We start from the raw sequence: 19,809 nt of genomic DNA, 5'->3' as shown, positions 1-19,809 counted from the left end.
CGGGCATTGTATGATGGTTGGGGACGTCAGTTAAGTTTGCTAATGTCAATACAGGTATGCCATATGGCTTGCCATCAAATATAACCAATTAAAAGTTCCTTGGAGCAACTGCACAACAGTGATGAGTAAGCTATGTAGTATGGGGAAAAAAGGGATACTCCGTGCAAAGCAGAGTGTGTTTGACATAACTCAAGCAATCAAGTTACAGTCTAAACTAGCATTATATCTTGAAGGAATAAACCAGTAATTAATATTGTTATTGAAAGTTGGTGTATGAAGAAAGCCTTTAAGAAATGAAAGGTCCAATCATAATATCAACAATTTAGGAAAAGATAGATTGCTACATACTGTAAAAAAGACACGTTAAGTTGCAGACAAGCACAGTTTAAGACACTTACACTTTATTGTGGCTGCCTGCAACCTAATGTGTCTTTTATATGGCAAGTAGCAATCTATCTCATCCTACATTGTTGATATTCCTACCTGGAGTTTCCATTGTTTGAAAGTTCTGATAACAAATACACAAACATTTACATCAAGAATATTGGAACCCTTGCGAGTTTTCTCTGTATCTTTATATGTGAAGCAGAAAACTGTAAAACCGTGGAAGTTAAAGACGGCTGGGTCAGTAGATGTAGAAAAAGAGTGCTTTCAGGGATGGGGGGCGGAGTTAGATAAAATGAAGAAGTGAATAAAAAGTGGAAGGAAAAGTCCACATACAAAGTCAGTACTATATAAAGCTGTGATGCAACTGTAAAGAGTATGAGATAGAGAAAGAAGCAGCTATTAAGAAAGGTTGGCAGATGCATGATGTATCAGAATGAAATGATAACTGCTGATAAAATGGTGGGATTTGCAGTAATAGAGCTTGTAAAAATTGAAATTACAAAGTGTTGACTACCATAACATATTATTCTGTCTGCCTGCTTAGCTGGGTGGTTATTAGTTTGCCTCCCATGCAGTTGGCCCACATTCAATTCCTAGCTGGGTTAGGGATTTTCTCCACTCGTGGACTGGTTGTTGTGTTATCCTCATCATCATTTCATCCTCATCACCGACACAAGTTGCCCAGTGTGGCATCGACTGAAATAAGACTGGCACTCGGGGGCCGAACTTCCCCCGAATGAGGCCTCCTGCCCTACAATGCCGTATGCTCATTTCATTTCATTTCACATATTATTCTGCTTGGTGTGGCAAGTGAGGTAAAAGTTAAGAAGGAAGAAGAGAGAGGAACCAAGATTGGTAAATAAATAAACATAGCACCCTGAGATAGAAGATAAATAAAAGAAATCTGCAATAAACAAAAATGAGAACAAGTAACCATTCAGCCAAAACTATCCAAATTGTGGCACATACACACATGTAACTGTACAGAGACTTGAGTTTTGCACTTGAAAACTATGTCCTTATGTTATAAGATATGGGTTTCGCCTTTTTGCAAACGCACTGCTTTTTCTTTTTACCCAAACATGTTTCAGCACCTCTGTGCCATCGTCAGTGGGTCTTTTGTTTAATGTGTTAGCCACATAATCTCTGCCTTCCTTTTTACTTTACTTAGTACAGATGATATACTATTTACACAGTTTTTTTTTATATAATCTGGAATTACTTTAAATGTATTTTGTAAGGTTCATTGTTGAGTAACTTTTTTTTAGCGTATAACCCCATTGGCGTTCATTTGTTCCCGAGAAAGTTTGGCGCCAAATTTGAATTTTGCTACTTTTTCTCTCTCTTTCCTTGTGTCTATATGTGTGTGTGTGTGTGTGTGTGTGTGTGTGTGTGTGTGTGTGTGTGTGAGAGAGAGAGAGAGAGAGAGAGAGAGAGAGAGAGAGAGAGAGAGAGAGCTCCTTTTAGCTGTTTGTGTTGCCTTTTCTGTAAAGTCCTTTACTGTGTTGAATAATGTCCCTTTACAGAGTGTAATGTTTTCATTTAAAACTTGCTGCCTCCTGCTATTGCCTTCTGTATGTGGTAATTCTCTTTTATTGTCAGTTTGTGGTATAGGCTATGGCTGGATTTCAGTATGTTTAAATCTGCTTCTATTGTAGTTGGGTGGTGGTTATGGACCATTTGGTGGTCAGCAAATGTGGTATGGGTGCTGTTACTTTTTAGGGCTCTGCAGTGTTCTGAGTATCTTGTTTTAAAATTCCTGCGTGGTTGTCCTATGTATACAGACTGACAAGTGTTGCATATATTCCTGTTCTGTTGAATTTATCTGTGGGTATCTCCTATGTTCTTAGTTTTGTCTGTGTTGTGTTGTATGTTCTGTGTCCTATTTGAAATCCCGGTTTCTTCAATATGTTGCCTATTCTGTGGACAATTTTGTTATTGTAGATGAATGTGTGCCATTTTGTTTTGTGTGTGTGTTGTTGTGTTGTCTTTTGCATGTGGTCATTGTCTGTATGGTATGTTGCTCTATGTTGTGTAAGGTTTTGTTTGTGTGTTGTGCTTTCGTTCCTTTTCTGTTTACAAATTTGTTGGTTTAATTTCTCTATCATGTTAGGCTTGTAACTATTTTCCTCTGCTATCTGTTTTGTTGGGTTTAGCTCCTGTGTGTAATTCAGTTTGCTTACAGGTGTTCTGTTCAATCTGTTGAGCATGAATCTGAAGCTTGATTGCTTGTGTGCCACTGGGTAGTTTGACAGACTGTAAATGGTGGTGCTCATGGTTGTCGGTTTCCTGATTATTGTGAAATCATGGGTGTTTACTTTTTGTACAGTGAGGTCCAGGCATTTAGTGTGTTGTCTGTTTCTGTTTTTAATGTGAAGTGAATTTTTGGGTGTAAGTTGTTTATTTCCTTGTATAGCTGTTCTATATAGGCATGTGGTTCATCAATTAGGCATGCTATGTCATCAACGTAATGGTATCTTTACATAACTTTGTACTTTTTTTGGTCTTATTATGTGTGTGAAGACCCTGTTCCTAGGTTAATATGTTGGCTAGGAGACCACTAATTGGTGATACCATTGGCATCCCTGCATGTTGGAAATAAAATTCTTTATTGAACATAAACTAATTTTGTGCTGTTACGGTCTTGACTAAGATTGCTATTTCATTAATGTGTGAGACTGATGTGTTTCCTTGTTGTTGTAGTCTTTGTATGGTGATGTTGATTGTTTCATTAATTGGAATACAAGTGTGCATTGATATGTCATCAAATGATAAAAGGCTTGCTGTGTCTGATATGTCTTGATTCTCTCTAGTAGTGTTTGTAAAAAGGCAGAACGCATATCCTATAATTTAACTGCAAATGCGGAAAGCTGCAGATCCAAAAGATGAATATTTTCGTAAGTGTGTTCTTAGATCAATATGACTGACAGATATGATGTAAACAAGAATAATTTAGGAAAAAAAAATAGCTAAACAGGGCCCAAATCCATAGTTTGCTTATCCTTGCTTATTAGTGCACTACTTTTGTATCTGTGCTTAAGCAGCTTTTCATCTGAAATGATGTGAGGTATTTTAATCACTATTATGGCTATTTATTTGTTGAAATAGTAGCAAATAGCAATACATATTAAGTTTGTTCCCTTTTTGATTTATACTAGCCATAAAATTTTTTGTCTTCTTCCTCCCCCTCATCCAGTATTCATTTTGTATTTTGGTTTCCAATTGTGCTCCAGTCTATGGTATTAGCTCTCACAGTTGTGAAATGCCTTGTGTATAGGGACAGTGTGTTTATGACTGAGCTATTTGTTTTAATATAGTAACAACTATTTTCTGTAACTGGGTTTGTTAGAATAAAGCTATTATTTACTTAAAATAAAGGTAACACTCACGTGTAGCTGACTGATGTGCAGCACATAGAAATACACAACAGAAAACTAATTAGACCTGCTTCAGAGTTCTTTCCATAGCAGAAATACAAACACGCATGTGCACAACCACACATACACCAGTGGCTATTGGCATTTGTATATGTGATTTTGTGAGGAAGAGCTCAAAGGCTAGTATAAATAGTTTTCTGTTCCATGTTTGTATGTGCCAGGCATAAGTCAGCTAAAGGTGAGTGGTCACCTTTCCTTTATTTTACATGTTATTCCATCCAGAAATTGGCACTGTTGTTGTTATTTACCCAGTCTCGAGTTTAAAACAGTTGTCATAATAAAGAGTACTTCATGTTTACTGGTTTTACCATGTTTGATCATCTAATTAGTATAGTTTTCTTTTTTCAGCTCAACATTAAAAACTCACCATAAAATTGCTGTGCATTAGAAAATTATCAGTTTAAAATCCATTTTGAGTTCATTAATGTTGAAAGGATTTAAGTGGTGAAAATGTTAAATTCTAGATCACTCTACATTAATTATTTTTTGGTGTTGTGATTTTTTTCCCCATTCAGTGTAGGTTCCCTTGTAAAATCTTGATTTATAAATATTCTTCCATTTCAATTCCCATAATGATTTTTGATGGTTAGGTATAACAATCATCCTTTATTATATTATGCATCTATACATATATGTGTATTGAGGGATACTAAGATCACACTAACTTCAGACTTTATAAGCTTTTCGTCATTGACATGATTTTCTTGAGTCTTTATTGGTGACTCTTGTAGTGTAATATTCAGAGGCCGTCCTTGGTATTCCATGCACTGTTGGTAGCTCTGTGGAGCACCTACTGTGTGGTTTAGGGACTACTTCTTTCAAACTTCAACCTCTGCACTCTGGCAGAGAAGTGCTTCGAACAAATAATAAAATTCAAACCAAATATTAGAACCAATGCATAGAAACGATACATTTCTGTGACATTTAAACACTACAATGTTTGTAATAAAATTAATTATAGACACACTTGCTCATTTATAGGCTTCACAGCATTGCTTATGGAAAAAAATCCTGAATTTAATTCAACTAAATACTGTACCCTCACAATATTTGCAACATTCATTCATAAATGCCATATTGTGCAATGTTAACTTCAAATAACAAAGCAATATACTCATCAGTGGAAACAATAGACACTGAGGTTCACAACTTAGTAATATATTGTTGGATATAATATCAAATCTCACATTATTTTAAGAGAATGCATAATTTTCAGAAATGGATGCACAACGGGTTCTTTTTAACTAAACTTCAATGATATTATTTCTTCAGTTATCACTTATACAAACTTTTTCAAACATTCAAGAAGCAATGATTACGATTATATGTTTCGGGAGTACAGTAGTTTCTGATATCCTCATCCTGTTATTAGGAAAAATTGTTAATTTTATGGCTGTTTCTCATACACTCTTTTAACCGTACTTCATGTTAATTTGATGGTATTTAAAGAGCTGTTGTTTTCGTAAATGAGTCCGTATTTATAAAGGTTTTTTTACTTATTGATGCATTGCAGTGACATTTATAGTGAAATGTGTTAAATATATTTTGTTCTGGCTATCTTCATAACATTCATTTTTATTTTCCTTTATTGTCTGATATCCACATGTTTAATCATTTTCTTAGAGTAAAGGTTTCCTAAAGTAGATAACATAACTGATATTAGTACCATTATAACATAATCATTCTGTGATTGGTTATATATTTCATAACTAAGCTATGGAAATCACCAGTTTCTTTGTGTGCCTAACCACGTCTGAGCACTTCTTCCCTTGTGTATGACAAGTGATCATTTCCTCCTCGTGCCAGGTTTTACATTCAACAATTAATTATCCATTGGTATACTCTTGCTGAGACACCTTTGAGTTATAAGTAAAACCTGACATCAGTACGCATGTTACTCGGAGAATGGCTCTGATGAGTAAACTCACTAATTTGGGTGTCTCTAATGTGGAATGTGGTAATTGTGTTATGAGCTTTGTATTGTGTTTCATTATAATCATTGTTGTTGTTGTTGTTGTTCCAGTATCTTTTAGTTATCAAAACAGGAACAGCTGACACGAAGTTGGTGAATACAAAATAGAAACTGAGGAATTTAGTGTTCTTAGAACTTCTTGTTCCTTCTGTGTAAATTAATATGAAGTAAACATGAGAACAGATTGATAAAAGCAGCACGGGTACATAAGGTAAATTCAGATGTGTCAAAAGGAGAACCCACTTGGAGAAGATTGTAAAATTATGAGAAAACTGGGCACCTGGTGAGTCAAAGTTCCAGTACTGCCAGCAGACAGATTTATAATAACAATTTAAAAAAAATTCCTCTCTTTTAGGGATTGTTAGCTGCTTCATGAGGGAAGAAGGAGAGATAGCTTTGGGAAAGTGGGGGCAGGTCTCAGATCTCAGAGGCCCCAAAATGATTGGAATCTGACCCCACTGAAGTGAGTGCAAGGGGAGGATGCCCCCACTGACTTGCCCCTCTATTCCCTCACCCTCACTTCATTGTGCTGAGCATGTGAGACCTGCCCACCCTTTCCCAAAGCCACCCCCCCCCCCCCCCCCTTTCCTTCAGGAATAAGCTAACTCTCCATTCCATGACTTACCAAACGGGAAAGCGCTGGTAGATAGGCATAATAAAAAAAAAACCACACAAACACACACACAAAATTTCAAGCTTTCGCAACCAACGGTTGCTTCATCAGGAAAGAGGGAAGGAGAGGGAAAGATGAAAGGATGTGAGTTTTAAGGGAGAGGGTAAGGAGTCATTCCAATCCCGGGAGCGGAAAGACTTACCTTAGGGGGAAAAAAGGACAGGTATACACTTGCGCGCGAACACACACACGCACGCACACACACACACACACACACACACACACACACACACACACACACACACACACATACAGACACAAGCATTTCAACGTGTCTGTCAGAAGTACTGGAATTTTGTCTGCTGAGATTACATACTCACCAGCTGCCTAGTCAGTCACTTTGTGTGGAAAAGTCATTGGGAGCCACAGTTTGGCAGTGACACACAAAGGCCTGGGAGCAGTAGGCAGAAATGTTTGCTTCATATGCCTTGTATCTTACTCTTGATGCACATTTTGAGGGATTTTTCAGGAGCTATACTGCTGATGCTACCATTCTACACTATTTATGCCCTCAGTGCCTGTCACAGTTACTAAGCAGAATATTTTCGTTCATTTATTTGTCAGTTCTGTGATTTTTTATGTAAGGTATTTAAAAGCTAAAATTATTTGAAAGAGCACTGCAATTTTTTCATTGTTCTCTTACCTTTTCAGGACAGCGTCTTGATGATATTCTCTGCCCAGAATCCTGATGTTGTTAGTTTGTTTCCACAGTTTGCAACAGGTGTTGGTGGTGAGTATGCATACTTTCACTAGAGTATGTGGTATTTATAACAACTCACTGCTACATTTTTTGAATGCTAACCACTGTTCAGCCATTTTGTTGACAGTTTCTTAAATAGCCAGAATATATTTTCTGCATGCTGTCTACTGAGATTTTATTCTTGACATCATCATCATCATCAACAACAACAACAACAACAACAACAACAACAGTTTCTAGTCTCAGGAACATAAGCCTCACCATCTAGTCCTGTTTTCGCATCATCTTTCTGTGTTCACTCTGGTCTATTCCTCATCCCTTTTTTCAACACACTCCTCCTCAGCTTTCAGCCATCTATTTATTGGTCTTCCTCTGCATCCTTCCTTTGCATCTCCATTTCATGTATCTTCTTGGGAAACCACTTGTTTTCCATTCTCTTTGAGTGCCCATACCATCTTAGCCTGCAAACAAGTGCTCTGCAAGGGTTCCTCCTTCACCCTTTCCATTACCCCTTCATTCCTCATTCTAACTCTCCTTGTTAATCCTATTGTACTTCTGAGGAACTTCATTTCACATGCGTGTAATCCGCTTACAACTGTCTTCTTTATTACCCATGTCTCAGCTGCATATATCAGTATTTGGAGCAGTGACTTCTATATATCACTTCTTTGATTTTTTTGTGGGATACCTTTGTTCCCAACCTAGGCTCCTGACATTTTTTACTGATCTCTTTCTTATTTTCCTCATGCTTCCCAAGTACTTGACACTCTCTACATTCTACATTTTTCAATTGTTTTCCTCCAATCCTTTTTGCACTTGTTGGTCTATATTCCTTTCTAGTTGTAACCAGGATCTCACTTTGTTTACATTAAAATTGTTCACATCAAGTTTCATGACGTACTGCCTCACAGTTTCTTCCCAAGCATCCTAATCTCCTCCTCCCTGTTTCCCCAGATCATCAAGTCATTCTCGAAGGCCATTGCTTTCATTTTGTCTTATCCAGTTTTGTCTCTCACATCAAACATTATGTCATCTAAGACACAATGAAGAGGAAAGGGGACAATACACTGCCCTGTTTCACACCACTTGTTTTCTGGAACCAGTCGTTCCTTTCATTTCCCATTTTCACACAACTCAGACTTCTGTAGTACATCTCCCCCACTCTGCTTGTTGTCTCTTTTTTCCAATCTCTTCTTTTCTACTGCTTCCCAGAACTTTTTCTACAGATGCTATCAGATGGCTTTTCTATATTGAGAATAGCCATCATGAGGTCTTCCCCAAATTCATAGTGATACTCTTGGTATTGCCTTACTACAAATATGAGGTCAACAGTTGACCTCCCAGTTCTGAAGCCATTTGTTGTCGACTCTTGTTCAGATTCTGCTCCCCAGGATCAGTGTGATTCCCTTTTAGTTTATACAATTCTTCCTACTCCCTTTCTTGGATATACAGGCAATTAGTGTTCTCTTCCAGTCTTTTGGGGTCTTCTCATTTCACACCACCCTCATGACACCATATAGCCACTGTTATTCAACCTCCCCTGCTGCTGAGTTTACTTTAGTGTATTATCCTCATCTCAAAGTCCATTTGGATTTAGAAAATGCTCAAAGTACTCCTTCCATACTATCTTCAGTGTCTCTTTGTTATTAACCTCGTCTCCATTTCTATCAATCACTGTTGCATTCTCTCTTAAACCTCTCCTCTTACTTTTAAGCATTCCCTATAGTACTTTCTTACAAAGTCTCCCATGACTGTTATCTTTCCTCCATTCAACTGCTTTTGTAGTTCTTTCTCAAAGTCCCCCTCCTCTTGAGATGTGCAGCCCACATGAGGGGGCAGACACCTGAACCACTCCATACTTCTGCCCTTGTCATTATTCTAATCTTCATTATCCCATCACTTATTCTCTGTACCTCTTCTTTCAGATCATCCCTTACAACTCACGTTCCCTTTTGTCTTTGTTCATTTCCAATCCAGTAACATTAGTAATCTTTCCTCAGTTCCTTATTGCCTTATCCTTTCCATCCTCTGTCTCCCATGCATAATGTATCCAGCTTTCTCCTTTCCATCATATCCACAATCTCCTCTATCTTTTTGTTAATGTTCCAGTGTTGAAAGTTCCAATTCAGAGTCTGTTTTCCTTGCTGGGTTATTGTCTTTTATATTCATCCTTTCTGAGGCTAGTTCCCTTGTTGAAAGCTGGTTGTTGATCCACTGTTGGCTAGCTAGGACTATCACAGCTTCTTGACTCATGTTTGCAGTAACTGAGTAATGGCAAAACTATCTTAAATCATCTTGAAATTTATTTACCTTTTTGTTAAATATTACTTAAAGTGAGACAGGGTAGTTGTAACACCCTCACCTTCTTTCAGATGTGTAGATCACATTAAGGGATGATTTGTAGTACCTAATACTCAAATTATGAGGAATCATAGGTCGATTAAAAAGAGAAGCATTGTGAAGCAATTAGACATGAGATTTTTATTAATACTTTGTCATCACACAGTTTTGTATTGTGTGCCACCAAACAAATGTTTAAAAACAAGACAACTTCCCAACAAATATTTATATTGCTTACATTACAGAGGAGAATCCAGTCTGTAAACCGAGAGCATGTTGGTCCAAGACAACATTTGGCTAAAGAGCTTGAATAGAACTGAAAATGGCTCAAAGCACTAGCTACTAAGTGTTTATTCCATTACTGCTGACACAGCAATTGCTTCCTACATCGTTTGTACAAATGAATATGCTTTCATCTGCTACAATACGATTATGGAGGTTAAGCTACATATGTTGAATACTATGCATACCCATGTGTAATATAATTTGTGTGTGTGTGTGTGTGTGTGTGTGTGTGTGAGAGAGAGAGAGAGAGAGAGAGAGAGAGAGAGAGAGAGAGAGATAAATGTATGACACAATCTGACTATGTACAAAATTTTAAATTCAATGACAATGCTATCAAAAGCCCACAGATTGATAAATCTATAATTTCTGTTTTTGTTTTTTGTATTTTTCTTTGTGACTGGAACATTGTGATTTTTCTGTTTTATTTGTCTAACTTATTTATTTTGTTTTCTATAATACTCTTTCTTCTTCTTTACTCCTTTGCAAAACTGGTTTGTGGCCTCATTACATTTTTATGTCCTCTGTCACATTTGTTAAAGATTTTTGTTTTCTTTGTTCCTATTTCTTTTTCTATTATGCCTTTTTGATTTGTTGCCACGTCCCTCAAGTTCCAAAATCATGTATACTATTTTCTGTTTAATTTAGAACAATTTGATATATTGCCTTTTTTACCTTTCTTATTAGTTACTGCTCTTTCAAATGTTTTGATGCTATCTCTAGGTATTCTTAGTGTGATTGATCAACTGTATGCTTCCGGTGTTCGCCCAAGTCAACAATTCCATTTTTATGAACAATATTTCCATGATTGACCCAGTCTCTTTTTTAGTTGCTGTAAGCTATGTAGCTGTGCTTAACAGCTGCCCAGAGTCCCGACAAAGCTTGCAGCACCTGAAGATGATGACAGTGTTGGTCATCCAAGTTTTGTTTTAAAAATGGAATCAACTCAACTGTGCACATGAAGCAGACCTTCAACTGTTTCACTACTGTTTCCATGTCATTTTACTTTTTCCTCATCTCTTGTTACTGCATACCCATGAGGTACGATGCTCTTGATACATGTATCTGTCTCTACCCTTTGCCCACTACCCCATATTATCTCTTCTGATGCCCAGTTAGTAATTCCAAGAAACCAGATGCACATCCCTGTAATCTCCCCATTCTTCTGCTAAGCATTTTCCATAAATTTCTTTCCTCATCTGTTCTGAATAGTGCCTATTCATGTCAGATAATACATTACATGCTCACTAGACTTACAAATTTCCTTTGTAATTACTGATTTCCAGTTTTTGGCCTCTGTCTCCTCTGTAGATAATATTTCACTTCTATACGCATTAACTGAAAAACTGCCTTGACACTTCTGTGACATTACATGACATTAGTAGCACTTTTTGTTGAGAAAATTCTTCTTATATTGTTTTGATCTGCTTCTGCTTTCTTCCTTGATTCAGTTGTGTTTTGTGTGACTGTGATACTTTCCTTTGTGTCACTTTCATATTTGTTTTCTTTGTTTTTAAACCAGTTTTTGTGCCAAGTTACCATTACATACCATAATTTTTCTAACTTTTCCTAGGATGCGTGTGACACCTACCAATCTTACGTTTGTATCTCTTCATTTTGGAGGACTATTCCTGTTTCACTTCTTTCTTTGCTTCTCCATAAATCAAAAAATAGTGGTCATAATCTGCCTCCACACCATCCTTCCTTCTTAACATAACCTTGTCTCATTTCCTACTTTCGTTACCCATCACTTTATTTTTGTAGGCTACCTATGTGTCTGCTGGTATGTGTCCCATTTTCCTTAGGATTTAAAATTTGGTGCTTGTCTCTCCACATCTCTCAGTTGACTCTTGCTCTGCATTTCATGGTCATTTCCAAATATCCCTTTCTTCTCTTGTGTTTTTTGATGATGATGATGATGATGATGATGATGATGATGATCATTTCATTTGGGTGTAATTTACACAGACTTATTAATTCATTCATTGTGCTTCAGATTCCATCAAGAGCAAGAACATTCAGTGATGTAGCGCGACCAAGGTATACATTTACAAAAGACAAGGAAATCACAGAAACTTTTACTGCATTAACAGTATACTATCATCAAGCTTCTCTATGCTATTCACACTTAAAGCAGCTACATTTAATTGAGTAAATTATAAAGAAAGGTGTTACTTTGAGGAAACATTGTACATTTTCACTTGTGCTCTAGAGCTACATAATTTGCTGCTGTTCTCTTAATATTTACTTAATACAATATCTTTTCAAAGAAAATATTTATGTAGAACTGTAAATACTGAGTCACGTTTACGGTACTTATTCTACTTGGATGGAGCTTTGCAAAAACCGCTGCTGCTGGCATGTAGCTAACAGACCATTCCAGTTCCTGAATTTAGGTATTCAGCTTATTTGTAGAATAGACTGGCTAATACAATATTTTTTAAATGTTCTTTTAATTGGTAGGTATCTGAAATATCTTGCTGCATGTTGTATAGGAACTTTTTCATATTCTTTCCACCAGATACATATCTCCATTCTGAACCATAAACATGGCGGCAAAAACTACACAAAATTATTATTGTGCATTATATTGTGTCTATAAATCAATTTTGAGCTAAAGCTCATTTCTGTTATCAGCAACAAAAACCATTAAGGAGTAAATGTGTCTGGTAGTGATAGTCAGAATTATCAAAATGGACAATTACCCACTTTACACTATGTTCTTGCTGCTTACTTCTGCCGAAGATTCTGATACCATTACCCCTCTCTCATTCCTCTTATTTCATCTATATCCTTCAGAAACATATCTTCATGTAAGTCCATATTATAGAAAGGATAGATTGCTACTCACCATATAGCAGTGTTGAGTCGCAGACAGGCACAACAATAAGACTACTAACACACACACACACACACACACACACACACACACACACACACACACACACACACTCATGCAAATGTCGCTCACACATCTGACCATCGCTCACACATTTCTGACCACAGTCTCTGACTGCCGATTTCAAACTTTATGTATGTCCCTAATATACCATTCCTAGTACATAAGAGTAATTACGCATTTCACAACACCTTCTTTATCAATTACTCAGTTTCATCGTATATTCTCTCATTTTTGGTAAAGGTGGTCATGTTTGCTTCCTTCAACTCCAGGAGTAAACGGTTTTGACATATTACTACAGCTCTCCTTATATCTTTTACTACTAGTGCTTATCAGTCATCTACTGATGCTCTGCTGTCATCGCTAAGCGAGATGGCACTGTTGTTAAAACACTGGGTACATGTTTTTGGGAGGAGGGCAATGCACATCTCTGTCCAGCCACCCGGATTTAAGATTTCTGTGCTTTTCCTGAACGGCTTAACCCAAATGCCAGGATGGCTTCTTTGAAAGAGCACAACCTATTTCCTTGCACTCTGTCTTGATGAGATGTTAAACTCAATTTTTCCTTAGTTCTTATTACCCTAAGAACACCTGACTGGGACTGTATCCATTTCACTTATTTATTCATTTACTCATCTTAGAAGCCTACACACAGTTGTATATAGCATATATGGGGAGGTTATAATGAGAAAGGACCCACAAAATCACTGACCAATACCCTTGACATCGGTTTACTGCAGAATTCTGGAACATATTCTGAGGTTGAATATAGTAAATTTCCTAGAGACCGAAAAGCTTGTCAAGAATAAGCACAGTTATGGAACTCGGCTTGGGATGAAAGGCAATAGGCAGATTCCATATTCCTAGAGTTCTGAAAGCATTTGATGCAGTACCCCACTGTAAACTGTTAGTGAAGGTCAAAGCATATGGAATAGATTCCCAGATATGCGAGAGTAGATGATCTGGCATACCGGATGGGTGGCAACAATATGATTATCTGCTGATGATACTTGCATGTATGGGAAGGTGTTGAAGATTAGTGACTGTAGGATGATACAAGATGACTTTCTGTTTCGTGGGATGAATGGCAGCTGGCTCTATATGTAGAAAAATGTAAGTTAAGGTAGTTGAGTAGGGAAAATACACTTGTAATGTTCATTAGTAGTGCCCTCCTTGACACAGTCATGTCATTTAAATATCAGGGCGGAACACTGCAAAGAGATATGAAATGAAATGATCATGTGAGGATTGAGGTAGAGAAGGTGGATGGTTGACTTCAGTTTATTGCGAGTAATTTAAGAAGTGCATATAGGATGAAACTGTGACATATTATTGAGTACTACTCGAGTGTTGGGATTGCAATTTAGAGGTGGGCTGCAAGATTTGTTACCGGTAAGATCAAACAACATGCAAGTGTTACAGATATGCATCGGGAACACAGATGGGAATTGCTGGAGGGAAGATGATGATCTTTCTTAGAAACACGATTGGGAAAACTTGCAGAACCATCATTTGAAGCTGACTGCAGAGCAATCCTACTACTGATATACATTTTGCATAAGGACCACAAAGATAAGATACAAGAAATCAGGGCTCATGTGGAGGCATATATACCGTAATTTTCCCCTCGCTGTACCTGTGAGTGGCACAGGAAAGAAAGTGACTAGTAATGTTACAGGGTACCCTCTGCCATGCACTACACTGTGCCTTGCGGAGTGTGTATGTAGATATAGATGCACACAGTGCAGCTACTTATGGTGGTAGCAAACCTTTGTAGATATACTGATGTGTTACGATGTGTTAATGCAGAACCAATTTATGCCGGGAGGGGGCGGAGGGGAAAGAGTGTTCCAGTTGTGGCTATCAGGTTCCTATGTGGAGCTGTACTCCGTTTATATGATGGTATGACATCCCATGCTGTCATTTGACAAGCTGTTAAGTGAGTGAACAGTATGGATATTGAGAAGAGAGACAGTGCACTATTAGTGAAACTGTTTTATGTGAACAGCTGCAATTACAGCGCTGCATTGAGAGAGTATCATTGACTGAAATGTTTGAAGAGAAGTACGGCATCACTAAATGGGTTAAAGAAGACGATAATGAAATTAAAAACATGGGTGAACTTGGTGTGGCACCTGGAGGAGGAAGGTGTCCTATACCGATGGAAGTTATTGGTGAGGTTGCTGTTTCTCTAACTGACCATGCAACTCATGCTCCAGATAGTGCTAGTGCTCATGCAGTGTCATGAGGATTGTCCACCCCATGATCAACAGTCCAGGAAGTTTTACGGTCTATTTTACAGTGTACAGGATTAAACTTAAACCTCTTATCCACAGCAATGTTCTGAAAGTGCCATACAGTTCTTGGCATGGATCAAAGTTTATGACATGTGGCCAAGCAATATTTTATGGAGTGAGGAGGCCCATTTTTCACAACAGAGTGCAGAGAACCTCAGAATTCTGGGTACTGTTAAATGATGTGTTGTGCATGAAGAGCCTCTGCACTTGTTGTGTGTAAGTATGTGGTGTGGATTCACAAGCACCTTTAATCTCAGTCCGTTATTCTTTGGCGAGAATATGCCCTTAGAGCCTATCAGGTGTACTGTGAACATTATTGAGACCTTCTTGCACGGTGTGAGAATATTGCTTTGGAAGAGTGCAACTGTGTGGAAATCACTGTTTTTGTACAAGATGGAGCAACACCTCATTTGCTCGCCTAGTGAAAGATCTGCTTAATGCAGCCCTCTACAAACATGTTGTCTCCAGACTTTTCCAGATGCGTGGCCTAAAATATGACCTGACCTGAATCCAAGTGACTTTTTGCTCTGGGGATATCTAATCAAATGCATCCGGTCTCTACATGATCTGAAGATCAGTGTACAGGAACATTTTGCTCATATTCCACCAGAAATCCCATGAGCAACTGGTGATCATGTCATGTTTCAGATGCAGCGTCTCGTCAACAGCTCTGGTACCCATATTGAACAAATTGTGCTATTCTTAAACCATTATGTTCGAAAAAATTTCTATATCGTTACGTCTTTCTTGCATTCAGAGTGCCAGATTTGCACCCAATGACCAAGATTAGAAGTAATTTTTTTCCCAACGTAAACTGGTTCAGCATTAATGTGTTAGAATACCTACCAAATTTCCATGCCATACGATAATTACATCCCACACTGGATCTCTGTGAAAGTAGCTGCATTTTATTTATAACAACCTGATACGTGTTACAAAAACATTCAGAAAATGTCATTGACAAAATTTACAAATCAGATGAATTTTTTCCAAAATTCAGCGCTATTTGGGGCACTATTGTTTACCAGCATTAGATCCTGCATTGAACAGGTAAGCAGAAAGAGGGTCTTGGCACAGGTCTTCCACAGTTTGTTATTCTTCACACTCACACTTTCCATCCTCTGATGTGAAACCCCATAATTTAAGGAAAGGTTTTTGTTGTACTGACACCAGTTCTTAAGTGTATAAGAGACCTCAAAACAACCTATTCCTTTTTGTGAGTGACTGGAAGAATTTCATGCAGCTTCATCTATTCTTATTGTGCAGATTTCCACTGAAAAAGTCTTGCTTTTTCTGGAGAGAGTCTCAGAGGTTCTGCTGGTCAAAGGAAACTTTTTCTTGATTTTAGCATAGACTGAGTTAATTCATGGCCAAACAGTGTGTGAGCTTCAGTGTTCTCAGCCTTCAGTTGTTCATGACTGACTGTGACGTTTCAGCAGATATTTGCAGGTGTGCCAGTGCAATACAGTAAATCTTGTCAATATGAGTAGGTTTTAAGCATCCTCTAATAAACCTGCACGCTTCATTCAGGGTCGAGTCCACAGTGTTGGCATGAAGTGATTTATAACAAGCAGGGTAGGCATACTGTACTTTGTTGCACAGTTTTGTTTGTCCTGTGGGAGAGTATCACAGAGATTTTTCATAAAGCCAATTGACAAACTCTTGAAGAGAGACCCAAATTATCCTGATAAAACCTACCTACATAGTTTTAAGAACTGGCTTAAAATTTTGGCTTTATGAATATACTACATGTATCTCTCCCATAGAAATCATGAAGACAAGATTAGATTGTTTACAGTGTGCATTACCCACTGGTTTGCAGAGTATGTACTGTATGTAGAAGCAGAATTGTTAGTCATTTATCATTGCAGGTGCTGCTTGTACAGATTTGTTGAAATGGGGCAGACATGCATACTGCAAAGATACACAGCAGCTTAATTTAAAGCTGTGAAAAACCAGCACTAAGTGAGCTAAACATGTTGGAAAGATCCAGTTTGTAATTAAAACACTCTCCCCCTCCCTCTGTCCTCCCTCTCCCCCTACCACCATCCCTTCCCCTACCCTAAACACTTTCAGTATTAAAATGAGCTATGTTGTTGTTGTTGTTGTTGTTGTGGTCTTCAGTCCTGAGACTGGTTTGATGCAGCTCTCCATGCTACTCTATCCTGTGCAAGCTTCTTCATCTCCCAGTACCTACTGCAACCTACATCCTTCTGAATCTGCTTAGTGTATTGATCTCTTGGTCTCCCTCTACGATTTTTACCCTCCACGCTGCCCTCCAATGCTAAATTTGTGATCCCTTGATGCCTCAAAACATGTCCTACCAACCGATCCCTTCTTCTAGTCAAGTTGTGCCACAAACTTCTCTTCTCCCCAATCCTATTCAATACCTCCTCATTAGTTACGTGATCTACCCACCTTATCTTCAGCATTCTTCTGTAGCACCACATTTTGAAAGCTTCTATTCTCTTCTTGTCCAAACTGGTTATCGTCCATGTTTCACTTCCATACATGGCTACACTCCATACAAATACTTTCAGAAACGACTTCCTGACGCTTAAATCTATACTCGATGTCAACAAATTTCTCTTCTTCAGAAACGATTTCCTTGCCATTGCCAGTCTACATTTTATATCCTCTCTACTTCGACCATCATCAGTTATTTTACTCCCTAAATAGCAAAACTCCTTTACTACTTTAAGTGTCTCATTTCCTAATCTAATCCCCTCAGCATCACCCGATTTAATTTGACTACATTCCATTATCCTCGTTTTGCTTTTGTTGATGTTCATCTTATATCCTCCTTTCAAGACACTGTCCATTCCGTTCAACTGCTCTTCCAAGTCCTTTGCTGTCTCTGACAGAACTACAATGTCATCGGCAAACCTCAAAGTTTTTACTTCTTCTCCATGAATTTTAATACCTACTCCGAATTTTTCTTTTGTTTCCTTTACTGCTTGCTCAATATACAGATTGAATAACATTGGGGAGAGGCTACAACCCTGTCTCACTCCTTTCCCAACCACTGCTTCCCTTTCATGCCCCTCGACTCTTATAACTGCCATCTGGTTTCTGTACAAATTGTAAATAGCCTTTCGCTCCCTGTATTTTACCCCTGCCACCTTCAGAATTTGGATGAGAGTATTCCAGTTAACGTTGTCAAAAACTTTCTCTAAGTCTACAAATGCTAGAAACATAGGTTTGCCTTTTCTTAATCTTTCTTCTAAGATAAGTCGTAAGGTTAATATTGCCTCACGTGTTCCAACATTTCTACGGAATCCAAACTGATCCTCCCTGAGGTCCACTTCTACCAGTTTTTCCATTCGTCTGTAAAGAATTCGCGTTAGTATTTTGCAGCTGTTACTTATTAAACTGATAGTTCGGTAATTTTCAAATCTGTCAACACCTGCTTTCTTTGGGATTGGAATTATTATATTCTTCTTGAAGTCTGTGGGTATTTCGCCTGTCTCATACATCTTGCTCACCAGATGGTAGAGTTTTGTCATGACTGGCTCTCCCAAGGCCGTCAGTAGTTCTAATGGAATGTTGTCTACTCCCGGGGCCTTGTTTCGACTCAGGTCTTTCAGTGCTCTGTCAAACTCTTCACGTAGTATCTTATCTCCCATTTCATCTTCATCTACATCCTCTTCCATTTCCATAATATTGTCCTCAAGTACATCGCCCTTGTATAAACCCTCTATATATTCCTTCCACCTTTCTGCCTTCCTTTCTTTGCTTAGAACTGGGTTGCCATCTGAGCTCTTGATATTCATATAAGTGGTTCTCTTCTCTTCAAAGGCCTCTTTAATTTTCCTGTAGGCAGTATCTATCTTACCCCTAGTGAGACAAGCCTCTACATCCTTGCATTTGTACTCTAGCCATCCCTGCTTAGCCATTTTGCACTTCCTGTCAGTCTCATTTTTGAGACGTTTGTATTCCTATGCTAGTCACTATGAAACAGATAGCATTAAAAATGGATGCAAAGAAACAATGGTAGATGTTCTTAACAGAAAAATAAAGACACAAATAATGAAATAAAGATTCCAAATCACACCAACACATACCACTACAAGCAGGATATCACAGGAAAATGGAATACAATGGCCTACCACCATAAATTTATGTAAAAAATAGGTAATATATGCTGAAAAACAAGGCCTAAACATTGCCTACAAACCAAATAAATCAGTACAGAAATATATTACTAAACTAAAACCAAAACTAGACACTTACCAACAATCTCGTATCGACCAGCGCAATTGCATGGCGTTCGAAAAAATTTGCATCGGGATGACTGGCTGGTCATCTGACATATGATATAAAGAGCACATCAGGGCATGGAAATACACTACAAAGCTCTCAACATTTGCAGACCACCTTAAACAGGAATACAACAGGCCAAGCACAACAACAAAAATTTGAACATTATAAAAATCAGTAAAGACAGGTACTTCCTTACATTTCAAGAAAACTTCCTTACACAGAAAGTATTAACACAATTACTGAATGAATATTGGAAATGATGCTTACCTTTCCTATCTCTTCACATTCTCTCACTCTACCTCTCCTCCTCTCATTTCAGCTCTGGTTGTTCAGCCCTTTTCCTAGAATACTCTCTCCATTTCACTACTTTACACTCACTGTTCAGTCATCCCCCACCCACACACAGGCCAACCTACTCTTTTCATCCTTCAGCTCCTTCACACCACCTTCATTTCTCTTACACATTGAATAAATACATAGTAACATAATTAAATTACACAACATACCTATAACACACAATACATATAATGTGAATAATACAAAATAGTACATTTTTACA

The 19,809-nt window shown here is 37.9% G+C and overlaps 1 protein-coding gene across 1 annotated transcript in view; it reads left to right on the top strand.

Annotated features, from left to right (window-relative positions):
- The window catches only part of LOC126416782 (lysosomal-trafficking regulator), a 603,504-nt gene that overhangs the window by 282,259 nt on the left and 301,436 nt on the right, over positions 1-19,809 (top strand). Inside the window, exon 26 of the mRNA XM_050084644.1 lies at positions 7,121-7,199. Within this exon, the coding sequence (XP_049940601.1) occupies positions 7,121-7,199 (79 nt within the window). The remainder of the gene's footprint in view (positions 1-7,120; positions 7,200-19,809) is intronic.

The sequence above is a fragment of the Schistocerca serialis genome, chromosome 8 (genome assembly GCF_023864345.2).
Source record: "Schistocerca serialis cubense isolate TAMUIC-IGC-003099 chromosome 8, iqSchSeri2.2, whole genome shotgun sequence".
NCBI lineage: Eukaryota > Metazoa > Arthropoda > Insecta > Orthoptera > Acrididae > Schistocerca > Schistocerca serialis.
This window is presented reverse-complemented; position numbering and strand designations above follow the sequence as displayed.